Genomic DNA, 18,557 nt, shown 5'->3' on the forward strand with positions numbered 1-18,557 from the left:
AAAGTGATTCCAACAGGGCGGCAGGCGGCGGGTGCACATCTCCCGAGGCTTCATGGGAAAATGGCCGCCTCAATGGCAGCGCAAAGATGCTGAGTCAAGGGTTTATACAGGCTGGAGCGGAATAGGAATAACACACACAGACGCTCAGTTCTTCTCTGTGGGCTCGAACGTGTCACCGGTGGTTTTTGAAGCCCTTTGTCTGCTTGAGCCACACATGCACACACACACACTCACACACATTGTTGCTGTGGAAGGTCGTGTGTGTTAGAGAGGACACAAGTGCAGAATGAAGACTTTTGTGTAGAAGTTGGATGGATCACAAAGTTTTTCAGCAACTAACCCCTGATTTATATCAGTCACCATCTTTGATCAATTTATAAAGGAAAACATGCAAATGTGCACAAATTTCTGCGTTTTTACCGAAGTATTGCAGTACATTTGGTGCTAGAAACTTCCTATGTGTGTTAGTAGTCAGGGTCAGAGACTCTGGGCCCTTAAGGAACATGGAACCTGCTCTCACTGCCAAATAGATCGATCTTTTAATTAACATATTCTGATGTTTTGTGTTACAATTAGTTGAAAAAGCTATGAGTTGGGTACAGGGTAAGTTTGAACTAAATAACAGAATACGGCTCAAGTTTTGTGTCTCGGTTTTGTATCACCTAAACAAGAGTTTACATTTAATGCTATTGGGAGTGTAACACAATGACGCAAACACTGGAGAATGACACAGACTGTGATTGACTTACACTACCAAGAAATTCTAAAGGAAAAGAAGCAAACGATTAAGATGACAATTCATTTTCATTCCTTTTCCTTCTACACTGAGCGAATATGACAACGTTTTTCCGTTTCTGAAAATGTTCCAAACCAGAATGTCCAGTTTCTACCCGGCAACAGCAGCAGCCTCTTCCAACGTGTCCCGCAATCAATCATCAGATAGATCAGATAAGTGTGGTATTCATGACGTTTCCCTCTGAAACAGCTGAGAAGAATACTCACAAATGTAAGTACACACATACATTTAGATACTTTACACTCCTTTACTTCACGCTCAGTGCTGCAGATAAGTGAAACTGCTTTGGAAACTGAAATTCCCCTCACTTGTTAGGAGCTGATAGGTCTTATTTCGATGTTTTCTCCTGTTTTCTGTCCTGATTCCGTAGATAAACTGGCAGAAGACTTGCAGGCTGCATGACAGACAGAGAGACAGACTGACCTACTGACTAACAGCACAGGGTGGTTGCAGTGGAAAGGGAGGTGTGTGGGGGGGGGGGGGGGGGGCTCCTGGACACTGGCGGTCGGGGTGGAGGTCGTTGGGGTCAGGGCAGGCCGGTTCCACCCCTCTTCACTTATTGGCCGGGACATCCGAGCAAGTCCTGTGTAGCTTTGAAGCCCTGAAGTGGACAGAATTCCACCACGGCCATGGGGATTGTAACATGTCATTTGTAAGAAATTTTGGCGAGATGGTCCTAAAAATGGAAGAGGTCGGAATGCGGGGGGATTTGGTGCTGAAAGGAGCTGCTGGAGATTGATCCTGAGATCACAGGCGGGCTCAGGGGTGACAGGCAGACAGACAGACAGACAGATAGACAGGGGAGCAAGCTCATAACAATAATGATGAATTCAACTGCAAACACGATGAAAACACCACAAAAAGCAGCAGCGACGTTCCCGGCTCGTGGTTCCCTTTTTTCTTCCGGTTTACCTGGAAAACATTAGCAGTAGCGAACTGGCTCAGTGACACGGCGATATATAGACGTGGAAAAAGCTCACAGTAAATGTCAGCAGCACATGAAGCGAGCCGGCGCAGGTAATTTAAAATGTGCAGGTATTTATTGGCGTGGCCTCTGCTCGCGTTAATGGCCAAGAGGTCCCTTCCCCTTCTTCCTCCTCTTCCTCTCTCTCTCTCTCTCTCTCTCTCTCTCTCTCTCTCTCTCTCTCTCTCTCTCTCTCTCTCTCTCTCTCTCTCTCTCTCTCTCTCTCTCTCTCTCTCTCTCTCTCTCTCTCTCTCTCGTCAGGCATTCCTGGCTTGTTTAAATAGGGCTCACTTGCCTGGGCTCAGGCTGGATTCCCCTCTGGCCCTTTGCTCTTTGACCTGAAGTGCATTCCGTATGTAAAGTGAGGAATTCCTCTGAAGTTCAGTTAATGGCGTTTGAGTTTTCATCCTTTGGACTCGCCTGGAAGGGAAAAACAATTCTGCCAGAGCTGCTGTTAGAAACTCTCAGGTGAAAAGTAACCAAGCAGTAACCAAGCAGTACTAAATTGTACACTACGGTTTTGTTTGTTGTATTTTTTCATTCCTTAATTTTCATAGTCTTGTTCCAAGTCAATCTCATATTTAATCAACACATAAGTAGATTTTTACAAAACTTATTGCATGAATGAAACACTCTTTGGCAGCATGTTTCACCTCTAATACCTACTGATGGACTTTTACTAACATTCACATCTTAGTGCTTTTATTACAGCATCAGTACATTTGAATGAAACTCCTCTGTGTATCTGGACTCACGGATATAAAAGGGAAACAGCAGTGGAAGTGAGTAGATCAGAGGAATATTAATGATAAAAGTACACACAAGTGCACACCAACCAGTTAGAGGTGAGTTTTAACCTCTGACATGATGTAGTAACAGGAGAGGCAGGAGAGAAAACTTTACATGTCCACGGGTACTTTATTTTTTCTGATGCATTTTTCTTTATTTTCTTTTTTTCTTCCATCTTTCACTCCATCCTTCCTTCTCCCTTTCCCTGTTTCTTCCTTTTCCTCTTTTACTTTCCTCACTATCCCCCCTTTTTTCCTTCCCTTCTTGACTCTGTCCTTCCTCTCCTCATCTCCGTCGGGTGAGAACCTTGTAAGTCCGAATGTCGTGGCTTTTCATGGCGTCACATTAATCAGTTTAAGTCGCTTCACCGTGAACACCTTTGTCACCTGACTACATTGTCCTGACATCTTGAATGCAGCACTTAAACTCCATCCCGGTACTTCCACTTTACACCTCCGAGCTTGATGAACTTCTGTGCGTTTTAATGACACAAATCATGGTGTTTCTTCCCCACCCCTCCCCACCGCCCCCACCCCATTCCGTGATTTGGCAGGGAAGCGGGTGTGGCGTGCGGCGAGGCTGCAGGCAGAACATGGTGGAGGTTCCTCATGCTGTTGTGCTTTAGGAGCCCTGTGTACTGCTGGCTACGCTGTAAAAGCCTGTGCCACCCACACAGCTGGAATGTCATGCATGCAGTCCATAGAGTCTGTTTCAAGAGGGAGGTAAGGAAGAGGAGGGGGGGCCTCTTTGGAGGAGGCAGGGTGCTCGAGGTGGGGTCTACCACTCGCATGAAGAAAGATTGGGAGGAAATAAATAACACTTCCAACCCCCACATCACCGACTCAGACTTCTCCATTAAAGCTTTTTTTTTTTTTTTTGCCTCGGTGGGAAATTATCAATGACGATCCATCATAGTTGTTTGGTCTTCCAGTGGCGAGGGGAGAAGGAGAGAGGTGGGGCGTGGGGGGTGAGGGGCAGGGTGTGTGTGTGTGTGTGGGTAGGGGGGGAAATCAAAAGAGAGACGTATGGCGGTGGGATGGGGGGTTGGGAGAGGTTAAAGGGCAGAGGAAGAAAGGAGGTACATTTTCGGAGGATGGGAGGTTGGAAAAAGAGGGAACAATAAGTCCCATGTTTAAAGGCTCCTGCAGCCCCCCTGACACCTCACACAGCCTCAGTGTAGAGTCAGTGAGCAGGACGCACGGTGGGCTGCATGGGGCCCGCAGGCCCACCCTCCAACACTGCTACATGCTTAGAGTTTATATCTCTTCTTCTCCTCTACGTTTCCCCTCCCTGTGCGTCCAACAAGACTCACTTTCAAATCCTCTGTGCACTTCAAACAGCAAACCAGACTGATGTTCAACAGAGGCTATTTACACATGATTAACCCAGATTTAATACTACTAATATTCTAGAAAAATAAACTAAAATTAAGATTTGCAACCAATGAATCAAAGAGAGAAGAGTCACACACAATTGCAAATTTGTTTCTTAATTTACTTGGTATAAAGCTTGTGGATGTAATAACATAAAAGTGTTAGAAAGACATATTTTCATCATCTGATCACAAAGAAATTGTGTAAAAACTTGTTTGTATTATTATTCAACTTTTAAGTGTCATTTTCAACAGCTGTAAAATAGATTTGCTTTGTATTTACTGTGTTAATTCACCGTTTATCTCTATAATGTTTCAATTATTCTGATTTAATTTGGCTTTAAAATTCCATTGAAAAGCAAAATATGACTTTAAAGTAGCACACGGATGATTTAAATAATCTGACCCATTTATTTGGTGTAGATTTGTTTTCAGACTGAACTATTTCAGAGTTATTAATTGATTTTCTTTAGTGTTTTGATGTCAATTAATTGCAAGAAATTCAGAGGTTGTGTGGTTTTTACTCAGTTCAGGCTTGTTAAACATTAAATTTGAGTTAAGGACAATTTAAGTTCATATTCTAAACATGTGTTTAAATACAGAAGAGTCACAGAAAATAACTGGAGAATGAAAAGTGTTTATAAATGTCATGTTATTTAGGTGAAGAACAAATCTTTAATGTGCTCTTATCAGATGCTGATTCATTAAAGGTGGAAAATACAGAAATTATTTGATATTTTAAATGCCCAAAATATTCAATCAAACCTCAGTGGAACTTCAAAGTTGTTCTTTTCATTTTCTCCCAGCAGATAAATGGATTTCCAGTCTCTTTATTCTGGTTTTGTTGCCACCAAATCGTCTTCATATTCAGTTGGAAAATCTTTTAAACAAACAAACAAACAACCACACAACATTGAGTATATGATCTAAACAACTCTGATGTGTTAAATGTGATAAAAATAAAAAAATAAAATGTTTCAATCTTCATTTCCTTGACAGTATTTATAAAATGTTTAATCTGATCATGAATCCAAATCTAAATCACACTTCTTACAATTCTTTATGAATTTAATCCCAATGAAACAACAAAATAACTCCTTATATATAACTTATCAATCGACTCCAAACTCGTTTTCAACCATTTCTTTAAAAAAACAAACACTTATTGGACCTTGACTTCATTTGTGTTCTGAAGTGTTTTTTTGTAAATGAAAACTCAAATAAAGTGCAGACAGATTTTTAATCGGGCTATAACAGGATGCATTTACTACACAGGGGTCCACTTCCACATTGGGATCGAACCATCTGAGTCCAGTAGAGGAGTCAGAACCAAAGGAGGGGTGGGGGCGTGGTGAAGGGGGTCCGGATCCATCACGCTCCGCCTTTCACATCAAAATTTTTTTTTTTTGCCGACTGGCTGCACAATCAGATCCCTTCTGAGTGGGCTGGAGCTGTGTGTGTGTGTGTGTGTGTGTGTGTGTGTGTGTGTGTGTGTGTGTGTGTGTGTGTGTGTGTGTGTGTCTCCCACAGGATAATGCCATTATTTCAGCTCCTCTGACCAGGAATGCCAAATTTCACAGCCCGCTACTCCGCTCTGTGCGTCAATCAAAGCTTCGCAAGGGGGCCGAGGCGCCCACATGCAGGGTCCCCCTCCGCCACCCAACTCATCCCCACCCCCACCCCCCGTGTCAAATGGGAATATGATGGTCTGTCATATCTAGATCATCTGCGTGGCGTTTTAGTGAAGTTTTTTGTTGACTTCTTCTTCTTCTCGTCTAAATTCTGCTTTGTGCACGTGTGTGAAAGTGTGCTAACGTCTAGGATATAAGCAGATCTAGTGTTTCTACTTATATTTCTAGATCTATAGAAAATATAGACGTCCGCTTAAAATCGATGATGTGATTTAAATTTCACGCACACGCGCGCGACGTGTCCAAACTGCAGCTCTGCCCACTCGCCGCCTGTGAGCACATAAGCACATTAAAGGTCATTAACGCTACTTAATCCTCCTGCAAAAGCCAATTAAGCGTTCGTTATAATCCCAATTATTCGATTTTACGCCCCAAAAAAACGGAGCTGGGATAATTATGGAAAAGCAGCAGGATATAGAGCGGTCAGGGGGAAGTGGGAGATGATGAAGGGAAATTTGTGAATGGGGACACACTTCATGAGGCATTCGCTGCGCGCCGTGACGCGTCCCTGCGTTTAGCAAATCAGGAGCACGCAGGGACCGTTGAACACACCGAAAGCAAACCAATGGCGCCGCATATAGCAAAGACTAGCGCAGGAAGAGGCCAATCAGCGGGAGGCATGCAAACGAGGAATCTGCTCCGGCAAAGGCTGTGAATGTCAAGTAGTCAAAGATGGAGTCCGGATCTGCGAGGGGCCGTGTGCTTGGTGCGTGGAGACTTTTTTTTCCAGGCGTTAGCTCTCTTCCAGTGTTCCGGAGCCCCCGCAGATCAGATGGTTCCTTCCGCTCAGTCCGCCTCGCGCCCCCCTGCAGGAGCGACGCGGCGGATCCACGCAGCGGCGGCTCGCGGGCTGCGCTCGGCGGAGACGGGTTGGTTTTCTTTGTTTTATGGACAACTTTTTTCTTCTCCTTTTTTGCCTATAACGGATTGTCCCTCCCTCGGCTTAGATACTATTCATGATTTTTAGAGGAGGAGGAGGAGGAAGAGGTGGTGGAGGGGGGAGGTGTTGTCCACCGTGAGTTGTAGCCCCGTTTGGGTGTTTTCTTTTTTTCTTCTTCTTATTCTTCTTCTTGTGCGTAAATTTCCAGGGGCTCCGCACTGCAAAAACTTGGAAGTTGCAAAGGTACAGAGGTGGAAAGATGAAGTGTTTGCGTATTTACAGCAGCGGCAGCGAGGCGAGAAGAAGAGTTGAGTCAATTCGGTGCGCTGCGCATCTGGAAGCTCGTTGTAAAGAAAAAAGAGAAACTTGCTCGCCGCTCGGTTTTACGCCCCGCGGACACTTGAACGCGTCCCGGGGCGCGTTCAAGTGTCCCTTTCACCGTGTTTGCCGTGTGTGTGTGTGCGTACCGTATGTATGTATGTATGTATGTATGTGTATATATATATATATATATATGTGTGTGTGTGTGTGTCTATCAGGGGGCTGTTAGCTGGCAGGAATATGTGGCTTTGCAGAGCGTAAAGGAGGCGTATAGGCCTGTATGTGTGCGGCGGGGGGAAGGCAAACCTACACGGAGAACAGGTAACAAAAAAACAAAACAAGAACACCTTTCTGTTGTGTTTGTGATCCATACACACGGAGCGGGACAAAGAAAGCACGCAACGTTATCTGTTACATTCGCGGTGTGTAATGTCTCTCTCTCCCTCCCTCCCTCTGTTTCTCTTCTCTTTCTTTAAACGTTATTGTATTTGTGTGTAAACAAACAAACACAGCGCATTATTGTGAGAAGTTGCAGGACCTGCTCTGCTTCTGTTTCAGGTTTGCGTCAGTGTGAACAGAGGAGAGCAACTTTTCATGGCGGACACACACACACACACTTCTCTCTCTCTCCCCCTCTCACTCTCTCGCTCACTCTCTCTTTGCACGCTAGTTAGTTCTCCTCCTCCTCCTACATGACTTTATTGTCTTATTTATTCGCCATAGTTAATGGTTACAATCCTTTTCGGTGTGTAAATGTGTAGGTGCAGAGAGGGTGGCAGGGCTGCACGTCCCCTATCTGGAACCTCCCATTCTCTCTCTCTCTCTCTTTCTCTCTCTCTCTCTCTCTCTCTCTCTCTCTCTCTCTCTCTCTCTCTCTCTCACTCTCTCTTCAAATTAGAATGCATGTCATTCACTGGAAAGAATAGTATGGGCCCACATGCTGGGAAATTCCCATTCTCCCAGGGTGAGAGTAACCAGTGCTGGTTCATTTAGGAAGTTCATTTAATACATCCTGTATGGTTTTTACACTTTGTTGCCAAAATCCAGCAGATTGTGAGGAGAAAACTTTGACTTTTCTTAAAAATTTCAATCAATTTCTGCTTTTACTTTGCAAACTTGACTACTACTTTTCTTTAATTAGATGAGGTTTTTCAAAATAAGAGCACCTGAGCACTTTGTAATCTGGATCTACAGCTTCAAAAAAAGTGTGTGTGTGTGTGTGTGTGTGTGTGTGTGTGGTTGATGGGTGTCCATGTTCTTGTCCACTGCCCTTTTTCTGTTGCACTACTGGACACTGAGATAAGCAGTGCAATATTAAAAGGGCATTGGCTGATGAAACAGAGACCCAAACTTCCCTTTAACTCTAAACGCCGGGCATGTGGAGGGAGGCCACAAACACCAGGACTTCCTCAAATGTGTGTGAGTGTGTGAGCATAAAGGGCATCATGACAGTAATGATAAAAAATTTACTTTTCAGCACAACCTGAGCACACACACACACACTCACCTTAAGAATACACACAGACAAGCAACATTGTTTTATTCTGATGTGATTGAAGTTGGAATGAAAAATGTCCGTCCCCATGTCCACGTGCTGAGACATGCTGAGGTCAGCTGCTTTGACAATGTTGCACTACTGTACCATCCATTCTAGCAGTGCAATAGTATTGTCATAGCATTTGGCCTCAGCTCAGGCTGGAGTGACTGTTTACCCAGGATTGATATTTACCAAACTGAGATCACACACGTCTCCTTGTAGGCCGAAATAAATCCCTGCAACCTAAATTTGAGGTGGGTCCAGGGCCCGTCTCACCAAGTGAACCTCTGTGTGTTTTATGGAAATCGGGGTCTTTCGACGGTGGAAAACAAATGACCGGATGCTTTTTACCCAAATGTAATATTGATTCGTGTCCATACGGGTGCTCGTGACGTCTCTTGCGACGGCTCATTGATCGGAAGTGGTTTTAACCCGCCGCCACATCACCGCTGACACCAGAGATGCCACGGAAAACCTGGTTAATGATGTAAAAACCCTGCTGCTCTTGAACGCCTCCCAGCACAGAAAATGTCCTTTTATGTCCCGTTTTTTTGTTTCTTTTACAGCTTGAATTCTTTGCTCTAAATCCATAGTGGAACCCTGTCACCTGTTTTCCTAGCTGGCGCGCCTTGTTGTCTCACCAAACATGGCCGTGTGTGTCGATGTGTTCATGGTAAAACAAGCAGATGAGATGCAGTAAAACGTGAGTGGTTGGTGTGTTGTTTTTGAGCATCCTCAGTCGTATAGCAGGTCGGTGGGGGAGGGGAAGATTGGGAGGAATGTTGGGAGCAGACCTTCCCTCTCTCTCTCTCCATGTTGAGATAAGGTGTCACTGCTCCTGTGTGTGTGAACCATACAGAAAGATCAGCAGAGGTTTGTTTGTTTTGATGACTGTCAGCAGCTCATTCTGGGTAGAAATGTTTAACCACAGTTCCTCTGCTGCTAGAAGCTGCCAGACCCCTGTCATTATTTAAAAAAGGGGACCAGAGGACATTTCTGGCTCATGGTGGTGTAAAAGTGCATTTATCTGATTGCACGGTGAAGGCGAGGCAGCGTTTGCTGAAGCAGAGGAAGCCTCAGTCACTTGACTGTGTGAAATTCTCCCTGTGTAGGAACGTGACTTGTTTAGGCTTGCTTGCAATGCTTTCTGGGAAATCCTGGAATGTGAGGAATGGGGGCCGGTGGTGCTTCTGCAGTTATCTGACTGGATAGAGCAGCGAGTATCCTGCAGTGAAATCCAACATGTCAGCCGCAGCATTTCATGTGGCACAGAGTGCAAATTAAACTGTAGAGGATATAAGATAATGACTTAAAGACAGCTGGGGATTGTTCAATACATTAAAGACGTTGTTCTCCCAGTGTTGCACATTAAACAAACAGATTAGCCCTTTTAGTAAAATTATGAAGTCTTTATGAAGTGACTAAGTATATTGAATTGTTATTTTAATGTGACATTTATGAGGAATAAAAGGTGATTTATAGATATCTTTGGTGTGTTCTTAATTGTAATGGATTTCTTAATAAATGAGCAAAGGGGGTTTTCCCCTCCACTTCCTGAATAAAGGGTTAAATTCATGTTTTGTGTCGGTTGAAATTATTTTCTTGTGTAAATAAATTCTGTGGAGTTTGACATGTGATAATTCCTGTTTTTGCCGTTGCTTTAAATTAACTGAAAAGGCTGGAGTGTGCCTGAGGGGAGGGAGTGTTTGAGTGTTACAGGACAAATGGCACAACGTGAGGAAGAAAGTCAATTCATGAGGAATTTATTCAGTTAATAAAAACGCCATTAAATACTTATTATGACATGAAGAAGAGGCTCATACAGGCCTACAGTGAATTTGTGTAAATGTTGAGTTTGAATCTTCAACAAAGCTTCTTTCAAATTGAAACACTTTACATGTATTATTTAGCATCAAAACTCTTCTGGACACATTTCTGCATCTTTACAAACTCGTATGTGTCGTTAAGCTTTGATGAAAAAGCCATTAAATGTTTAACTTAAGCAAAGATTCCAATGTTAAAATGGCACTAAACACATCCAGATAATGACTGTTTGATGTGATGTCTTTGGTTTGAAAGTTTCATTCCTCGTAAAAATCATAAAGCTTCATTAAAAGAGTAAATCAAGCTTATTTCTGTAAAAAGCCTTTGTGCTTTCATTTCTATTTCTTTACCTAAATTGTTTTTTTGTAGAAAAGAATAGAAGTGAACCAAACTCAGGCATTTTGATTTCAATTTTCATTCTTACAGCATCACACCTGTAAGACAAAAACATCTCAATAAGATTAAAAGAAATATTAGAAAACAACACACACATCACAACATATGATCATGACAGTGAACTGTACATTTACTGAGTTTGCTGGATGCTTATTTTTTGTATCATCCTCCTCTCTGCCTCTATGTGAATATCATGAATAAAGATGTGATGGACGCCTTCTGCACAGAGAAATACTGTATAGCAAACAGACAGATGTCTTTCCAGAGTGAAATGTGTGTGATGCTCTCAACAAGCTGCTCCTCTGCACATCAGCACTGCAGGAAAACTGTGATGCTCCTCACACCTACAGCAACATTCCACCCTTCCCCATGATAAAAACAACAGCTCTTTAATCACTCTGAATCTCGGAATATTTCATCATGCAGGGGAAGAGAACGAGATGATATATGGGTTTTGTAAGCATCTGGGTGTGTGTTTGTGTGTCCATAAGTCCATATCAGCTGTGTGTTGAGAAAGGTCTAGATCCTGTGAGAGCAGAATCAAGGAAGGAAAGACAAAGAAAAAGAGGTGTGTTTTTGCTGGAGGCTAAAATCATTATCTATGGTGTGTGTATTAAGTGTTGGTGAGTGAGATGTTTGAGCCATTTTCTACAGTTCTCACAGCAACACAAGCAATGATCAGTACAGCTGCAATATATGCAAAGTATAAGTCCTTATTAGTATTGAGCAAATGTGTTTGTTTGGTGGGAAAAATTCAGATTTAATGCACAAATGTGGATGTCTTCATATGGAGCAGCAGCACTGCAGGCTGATGATTTAGTCTGCTGCAAAATGGCACTTTACTGCCACCCAAAGGACAATATGTGTACTGCAGAATGCCTCAGTTTCATCTACAAATACAGTAGTTACAACCTCTGAGTAAAATACATTCAATATAAAAAGGTGACGTAAAGCAAACCCGTTGCTTGGTTTCTGCTTTGCTTTGTTGAAAACTAATAAACACTAGAGTATACAGTCAGGGATGTAATATATTTATTTTACATGAAATGCACAAAATATTACTTAAAAAGTAGCACAAAATTAACCTTTATGTTTGGAAGCCACTTTTGAGCCCAATGTTATTTTTCAATCTTAATTGAAAGGGTGACTCGCCAATTTTACTCTTCAATTAGCTAGATAGCAAACAGTTAGCCTGTAGTTAGCTTTGGCTGTAGCTACATCCACAGCTAATGATGCTTTGTTTCTATGGCTGGTTTGTATGACATCAGTTATTAATCTGACTTTGAAAGTAATCTTTACTCATCTGTTTGGGTTTCAAACAATCAAGCAAGCAATCCTTGTTGTATCTCATTGTATTGTATTGTATATTAAAAGGAAACAAACTCTTAGAATGAATCCAGTGACAAGCAGACAATTGAAATACAAATAGCCTAAACTGAAATAACTCTGAGCCGGATATTTACTCATCGGGAAGTGTGTGTGTGTGTGTGAGTGAGTGAGTGTGTGTATGGATTACACTGTCCAAGAGTGAGTTTATCGTACTTTTGTTTTATTTATTGGTTTGACAGAGCAAAACAAAGCGGTAAACAACCAGGCGTCTCAGCATTAAAAAGTGTTTAAATTAGACCATCAGCACTTTCTCACAGCTTCACATGAGTCGTGTCCAGATGTCCTCACAGAGGTGTTAGGATGGATGTTATGATTTGGGTATAGAGATCATACAGAGATCATACAGTGAAGAAACGTGTGTGTGCCTGTGTGTGTGAGAGAGAAAGATAGAGCTTGTACTTGCGTATACATAAAGGATAACTCATAAAATGTGTTTTATTACAAAAATATACATGCTATGAAAGCAATGTACTGTTAGAGTTTTGAAATGGATTATTGCATATGTAATAAGGTGGTATAATTATTTTGAGGTAATTTCTTTTTTGCATAGAGAAGTCTTGAAACAATAACACGATTCAGCGCCATCTAGTGGACATTTAGATCTCAGCCGTTTCCAATGATCGGCAACACCAAGAGAATGTTACTGTAATGTGAGCGTGTTTTTGACACAGCTTAATTTCCCACAGTGACACTATGCAGCAATGGTACTTCAACGATATTTTACGCAAACCTGAAATCAAAAGTGCACAAGTAGGAGAGACAGTTGCAACACTTGTCTCAGTTCCTCAGAGACTATTTGGACTAGACTAGCCACATTTATATATATATTAAACTATATATGTCTGCTAATTATCCACACCATTCAAATATGATTACATGTAACAAATCATCCAATGCTTCACAATCAGGAAACAGTTGAAACATGTTAAATAACATACAATTTTACTTAACTTAACTTTCCCCCTGTAATAAATATCCGTCTCTTCTTCTCTAGTCCTCGATGTTCTCTGGCGTATCCTGGTCGCTTGTCTTCAGCACAGGAAGACAGAGAAAAGTTCATTAGTCAATAATGTTGAACTGAGATGAATTCAGAAGAGAAACCTATCAATCGACCCATGAATAACATCCGTTTAATATTGTAAACACAGTGCAACCTTTTTTTTGTTGATCTGAAGAATATTGTTGGAGAGATTGAGCTCTGATGGAGGAAACTCCGACTGATGCAACCCCAAAGCCTCATGAGGCATCTGAACAGTGAGAGACAAACCAAACGTAAACAAACAGGACAAAGAAAGACAAAATGAGCTGTGGGTGCCTTTGCTTTGAGAGCACTGACCAGGTGGGGTGGAGCCATGAACAGGTAATTCAAGGGATAATGCAGCAGGTTAATGCAGGTGGAGGAGTAAAGGTCAGCGTAACGCATCAGCTGACTGGCAAACAGCGTCTGTCTGGAGCCACTGCGCAGGAGGCTTCCCATCTGACCGTAGGACATGTCCATCCTGTAGGTCACCACCTGCAGAGAGACCAGAAGCAACCACAAATCATGGATACAAGACGGGTTAACCTGGAACTCCACAGCTCAGCAGTTGATTTTTGATGATCTTCTAAACATGTGGTGTCTGTTGCTGTACGGATCGTCAGTTTAGGCGGCAATCAATTTTTGATCAATAGTAAACAGCTGTGTGAGGCTTTCTTAATGTTTCGGAGCTCACCTTCATCCGGGTGTGAATGGTGCTGATGTCAAGAGACGCACGACTGCCACTGTCTAGGTGCCTTCAAACCACATAGACACAAATATCATTAATGCTGTTTCCGATTATTTCCAGGTGTCACGTGTTGAAAGGTCATGCAACACACACACACACGTGCCCACACTCACTTGTAAAGATCAGCTAAGAAGATATCGAGACGCTTCAACTCCTCAAAGAGACCTGCGACAAAACCAAGAAGGCCGTCAAAGCTTTGCTCCGAATTTACTAAAAACTATACAATAGCAAGATAGGCGGAGCTTCTTCCTCCTACTTTTCTTCTCTTCCCACAGATGGAGCTCCTTGGATAGCTCCGGCACCACCAGGAAGGTTTTCCAGCCCTGGCGTTTCTTGGATTTGAGGATGTCTCCGAAAATGTGGTCTCCAAAGTAGAGGATGTCCTTCCCTTTCACACCCAGCAGGTCACAGATTACATCAGATGATCCTGCAATGAGACGTTAAAGATCTCAATACTGAAAGTCCATGAAAACACTGTATGATGCAGGTGAAGGAGGCCTCGGGGGCAGGGAGCATTGTGCCGACTCAGCAGTTTTCCCTGGACAGCAAATCAATGATCTTCTTGCACAAACATTGGAGCAGCAACATAAGACTGTGGCCCATTTTTACAGGCAAACCTGAGTCCTTCATCGCCATCAAAGAATTGATCTAATTTAACCGCGCCTTGTTATTGTGAGGATACGTCTTCGGTCCTCTTACCTCCAGAGTACACAGTTCCAGGATGAAGTGCGCCGGTGTATGTACCAATCCGAAGCTTTCCTGTGTCCTGGATCCAAAAACGGTTCATGTTAATAAACCTGCTGCAGTCCTCCATGTATATAAAGTATATATGAATCTATGGCAGAGTCTTTCCTACCGTGTCCACTTGTCTCAGCACTCTCCCCTCAGCGAAGAACAGCGGCTTTCTAGTATCCACGACGATGAGGTCAAAGTAGGAACGCCACGACTTTTTCACACCGCCAGGCTGTTGTAAAACGTAAATACAACTCAAAGATGGTTCGGCAGAAACTCAAGCAGAGTAAAAATGTTTGTTTTGTTTCTGTTACCTTAGTGGTACTTTCAAGCAAATACTTCATAATGGCCTTGGTGAGGAAGGATTACAAAGAAAAATGTGAGATTAATTGTCAGATTTAAAGTTATGGGCTTTAATTGTTGGTTTAAGAGTGTTGAGCAGAAGTTGAGCAAGGCACCTCTGTGTAGGTGAAGTCACTGTTGGTGGCGAGGAAGACCTTGGCCACTGTTTTGACCCGATTCAGTAGCACAGGCAGATTCGGCTGAGCGGGAAGAGGGAAACACACATTAAAATGGGATTCAGTAGATTGAACTTGTTCAGTTTGGAGGTTCTGGTACTTGTGTGTGTTCACATGTGACACATATGTTGACATTTAGCAGCAGGACTCTTGTCTTGTCACTACTCACCTCTCTGATAACATATTTCTCCAAATTCTTGATGGTTCGATCTTTTAGGACGCCCTACATGACACACAGATCAAAAGGTTTTTAGGTCACATTTGCCTCTGCAGTCCTTTGCTACATAACCTCATGACGTTGCCACATTTACGGATCATTAACCGTGTCATGAATGAAGTCCATTGCACATCGAACATCCTGGAACATGCTTCTGTAGGACATAAACAAGTCCCCGTGCTGGTAACCTTTCAGGAGGCTGGAAGACATTTAACAGCAAAAAAAATTGTTAGTTTTGTTGCAGAATGAATGAATGAATGTTGGGTTAGATCGCAGACACACTCACTTCTTGTATCGGCTGCATCTATTGAAGAAATCCACTAGGCAGGCATAGAGATACGTCTCTGCAGAGTGCAGGGAAACATCAGTTCAATTGAATCAAAACAGAAAGCCTTTGGTTGTATTTGAATCTGTAAAGCTAATTTTTCTAAAGTTCTATAAGGAGATCCACACAGGCTTCAGGGGGACGGGGGGTTAAAATGCTTGCTGACTTTTTGAACGATTTCTTGGCCCTTTGTTTCACTCGAGTAATCTTTGAACAGATCGTAACAGTACTGGCCAAGCTGTTCCCGTCTGTTGGCTTGAGGCTGAACCAGCAAGTAAAAGAAAAAAAGCTCAAAGATTCCCTATCAAAGTCAAAAAGAGTCAGACTTTGAGATTTTATCTTTGTTTCCTCTGAAATCAATGACACATTTATTTGATTGATTGAGGACTGAAAATGACTACAAAACACACAATAATGCTTAATGTTGTTGTAGAAATGTTATTGTTAGTGTGATAATCATTGAAAGTATTCAAATCATTTATACCTGAGAGATTAAAGAGAGTGTTGAGGATGTGGAAGCGGTTGGTGTCGTCTCTTTGGATAAACTTGTTGGGGTAATAGTTGTGAATGTCTTCTCTGCAGAGCGCAAACATAAGACAGGTCAGGACACACACACACACACACACACACACACAGAAATGACACAGGTGTGAACAAATATTACATTTTTTAGATTTTTTTTAACTCGGGCTGCTGTAGCCTTCACTACAGCATGGATGTTTCATCTGCAAACAAGCCCAGTGGGGTAATCCTGCCCTGAGTCTATGTAAAGATGCAGGCCGCTCTCCTAATGAGGCTCTAAAACTAATTAGTTTAAACTGGTATTTTTGGTCAGATTTGTCATTTGCATGTGTGTGTGTGTGTGTGTGTGTGTGTGTGTGTGTGTGTGTTTATTATCAGCACTGAGTTTTTGTTTACCCTTTGAGGAAGGTGAAGCCATGGCTGCAGAGTAAGATATTCCCATTTGAATCCACCTTCAGGAGGTTCCCACGTGTGGTGTCAATCACTAAACCACTGGAAAACAACATTATCATGCATAGAATGAATGAAAACGAATGATTGCAGACAGATAGTACTCTTTATGTCTTCCCCAAATCCAGGAGCAACGATGTATTCCAGGTTCGGTGCAGTCTGGATAACAGCTCCAAACCTCACAACACCTGTGTATAATAATTTCATAGCTTTGACATCATCAGAGGAGGAGGAGGAGGAGGAGGAGGAGGAGGAGTGGACTGACCGCGTGGGGAAGTTGCTGCAGTATTTGTAACGTAGGAGCTCGTGAGGATAACCGACAGACACCATTCTGTCTCTTAACAGCTCAAAGCCAAGGCTCTCGTAGTCAGGAGACTTATACACTACAAACATGAACATAAACGAACAAAGTCACAACCCATGTGTACGTCATCATCAACAGCATACACACACACACACACACACACAGACACAACAAATGCTCCATACATATACGTGTTACATACTTGCCAGAGTGTAGTCCATATCAAATCCATAGCATCTGATGTCTTCCAGGGTCAGACTCCGATTGACAAAGACCCTGTAATCACCAAGAACACAGCTGAGTCTCCAAACACACTATGTTTACGTGTGAGACCTTTAACCTGAATGTGATGTGTTCACGGCTGGGAACAAATTCCGCAAAATAGTCATCAAATTCAGCGAGAAGTTGAACTAGTAGGGAGGCAGTAGCTCAGTGGGTAGAGTTTAGTGGGTAGAGCTTCCGCTTGGGAACCGGAGGGTCACCGGTACGGGTCCCTGCCAAGGTGCCCCTGAGCAAGGCACCGAACCCTCAATTGCTTCCCCCTCTGCGAAGGGTGGTAATGTAATGTAAGTCGCTTTGGATAAAAGGCGTCTGCCAAATGATCGTAATATAATGTAACTAATCTAAGCCAGCAGAGTTGAATAAGGGCAAATTCTTTTATAGTGATGCAAAATAGGACAATACTCGTGACTTCTCACCCCCTTGACTGTTTGACTGATTGATAAGGAATAATTGTTTTCAGAGATGAGATTTGGTGATGTGGCTTTTTGTTTTTGTGGACTCTGATGCTCCTGTTAGTTATCAGTGGTCACTCAGATTGGGAGTGAACTGTGGGTGGCGCCAGAGATGTTATCAGACGCTCATTGCTGTACATTGCTGAACAGGCCACGCATCACTTACAACACAATGTTAAGAAACTAAATATCACGTTTGTGCCAAAGCTTCCCTCACTGTCACTCTCCTCCATACACCTCATACATACAACATAAGCTTGCTGTAAATAATCTACTACCAGTTTTCTGAGTTGCTGTGCATTAAGGGCCCTTACATTAAGTCAAATAGAAGTTTGATGCAGAAAAGGTAATTTACAAATAGAAATGTTTACAAAGCTAAACAAGAATACAACGAGGAGAAACAACAGGAGAATGTTTGATAATATATGAATATTTGCAGTGACATGTGAGTAGAACAGCTATAAGCCTGGATCAGCTGTTGCCATCAACGACTGACAATACTTTTTTTTTTCTCATAAAAGTTTAAGTATATAAGCAAAATAACGTTTTACATCGCCCACAGCTCTTTTGTTTACTTCCTTTTTCCTCTGATATTAACTCCGCATGAATGTACTCACTTGTGCTCTAAACTAGTCTTCAGTCCGGCCTCATCTGAGAGGCTGGACTCCATATTGAGTGGAGCGTTCAGGACCTGTGGGTTGTCTTCAATAGTCGCTCCCTCACTTTCCAAAACTCCACGACTCGTTTTTGCACAATTCGCAATTCAGTTCACTTTGTGTCTGTCTGGCATTGGAAGGAGCGTTTAAAACCCCCACGTTTACCTAAAATGACGCAGGCGAGGGGCGGGCTGTTGATTCGTAACCCCCCTTCCCCCTACGAAGAGTGAGCAGCGCGATGTAAACAGAAAAGGGAACTCCATCGTTCAACGCGTAGATTGCGTTATCAGAGGTGCACACATGCACGCCTGCGTAACCTCACCGCAACTTCCCCAATACCTCTGCGTCACGACAACAACGACATTCACGGAGAC

General features: G+C 42.7%; 2 protein-coding genes across 2 annotated transcripts in view; one reads left to right on the top strand and one right to left on the bottom strand.

Moving 5' to 3' along the window:
- nnt (nicotinamide nucleotide transhydrogenase) overlaps window positions 1-18,557 on the top strand; it is a 264,273-nt gene that overhangs the window by 240,321 nt on the left and 5,395 nt on the right. The window lies entirely within an intron of this gene.
- Window positions 10,470-18,398, bottom strand: nt5c2l1 (5'-nucleotidase, cytosolic II, like 1). Its single transcript, XM_076164269.1, has 18 exons — window positions 18,145-18,398; window positions 16,996-17,069; window positions 16,755-16,872; window positions 16,436-16,531; window positions 16,002-16,093; window positions 15,479-15,536; window positions 15,298-15,391; window positions 15,145-15,198; window positions 14,916-14,999; window positions 14,772-14,807; window positions 14,582-14,689; window positions 14,425-14,491; window positions 13,982-14,152; window positions 13,839-13,890; window positions 13,672-13,732; window positions 13,296-13,472; window positions 13,114-13,206; window positions 10,470-12,988 (listed from the first exon to the last, which is right to left on the bottom strand). Exons 1-18 carry the CDS (start codon window positions 18,195-18,197, stop codon window positions 12,950-12,952), a joined length of 1,527 nt encoding a protein of 508 aa, XP_076020384.1. The 5' UTR covers window positions 18,198-18,398; the 3' UTR covers window positions 10,470-12,949.

This window comes from Genypterus blacodes, unplaced genomic scaffold (assembly GCF_046128005.1).
Source record: "Genypterus blacodes isolate CSIRO-AG114 ecotype Tasmania unplaced genomic scaffold, CSIRO-AGI_Gbla_v1 ptg000133l_1, whole genome shotgun sequence".
Classification (NCBI taxonomy): Eukaryota; Metazoa; Chordata; class Actinopteri; order Ophidiiformes; family Ophidiidae; genus Genypterus; species Genypterus blacodes.

Excerpts from the sequence above, each read along its gene's own strand:
- nt5c2l1 (XM_076164269.1), bottom strand. The coding sequence starts at position 18,197 with ATGGAGTCCAGCCTCTCAGATGAGGCCGGACTGAAGACTAGTTTAGAG. Across the intron at positions 14,690-14,771 it reads TGCTTGAAAGTACCACTAAG|CCTGGCGGTGTGAAAAAGTC; the intron begins GTAACAGAAACA and ends GTTTTACAACAG. Across the intron at positions 13,473-13,671 it reads CCATTCACACCCGGATGAAG|GTGGTGACCTACAGGATGGA; the intron begins GTGAGCTCCGAA and ends GTCTCTCTGCAG.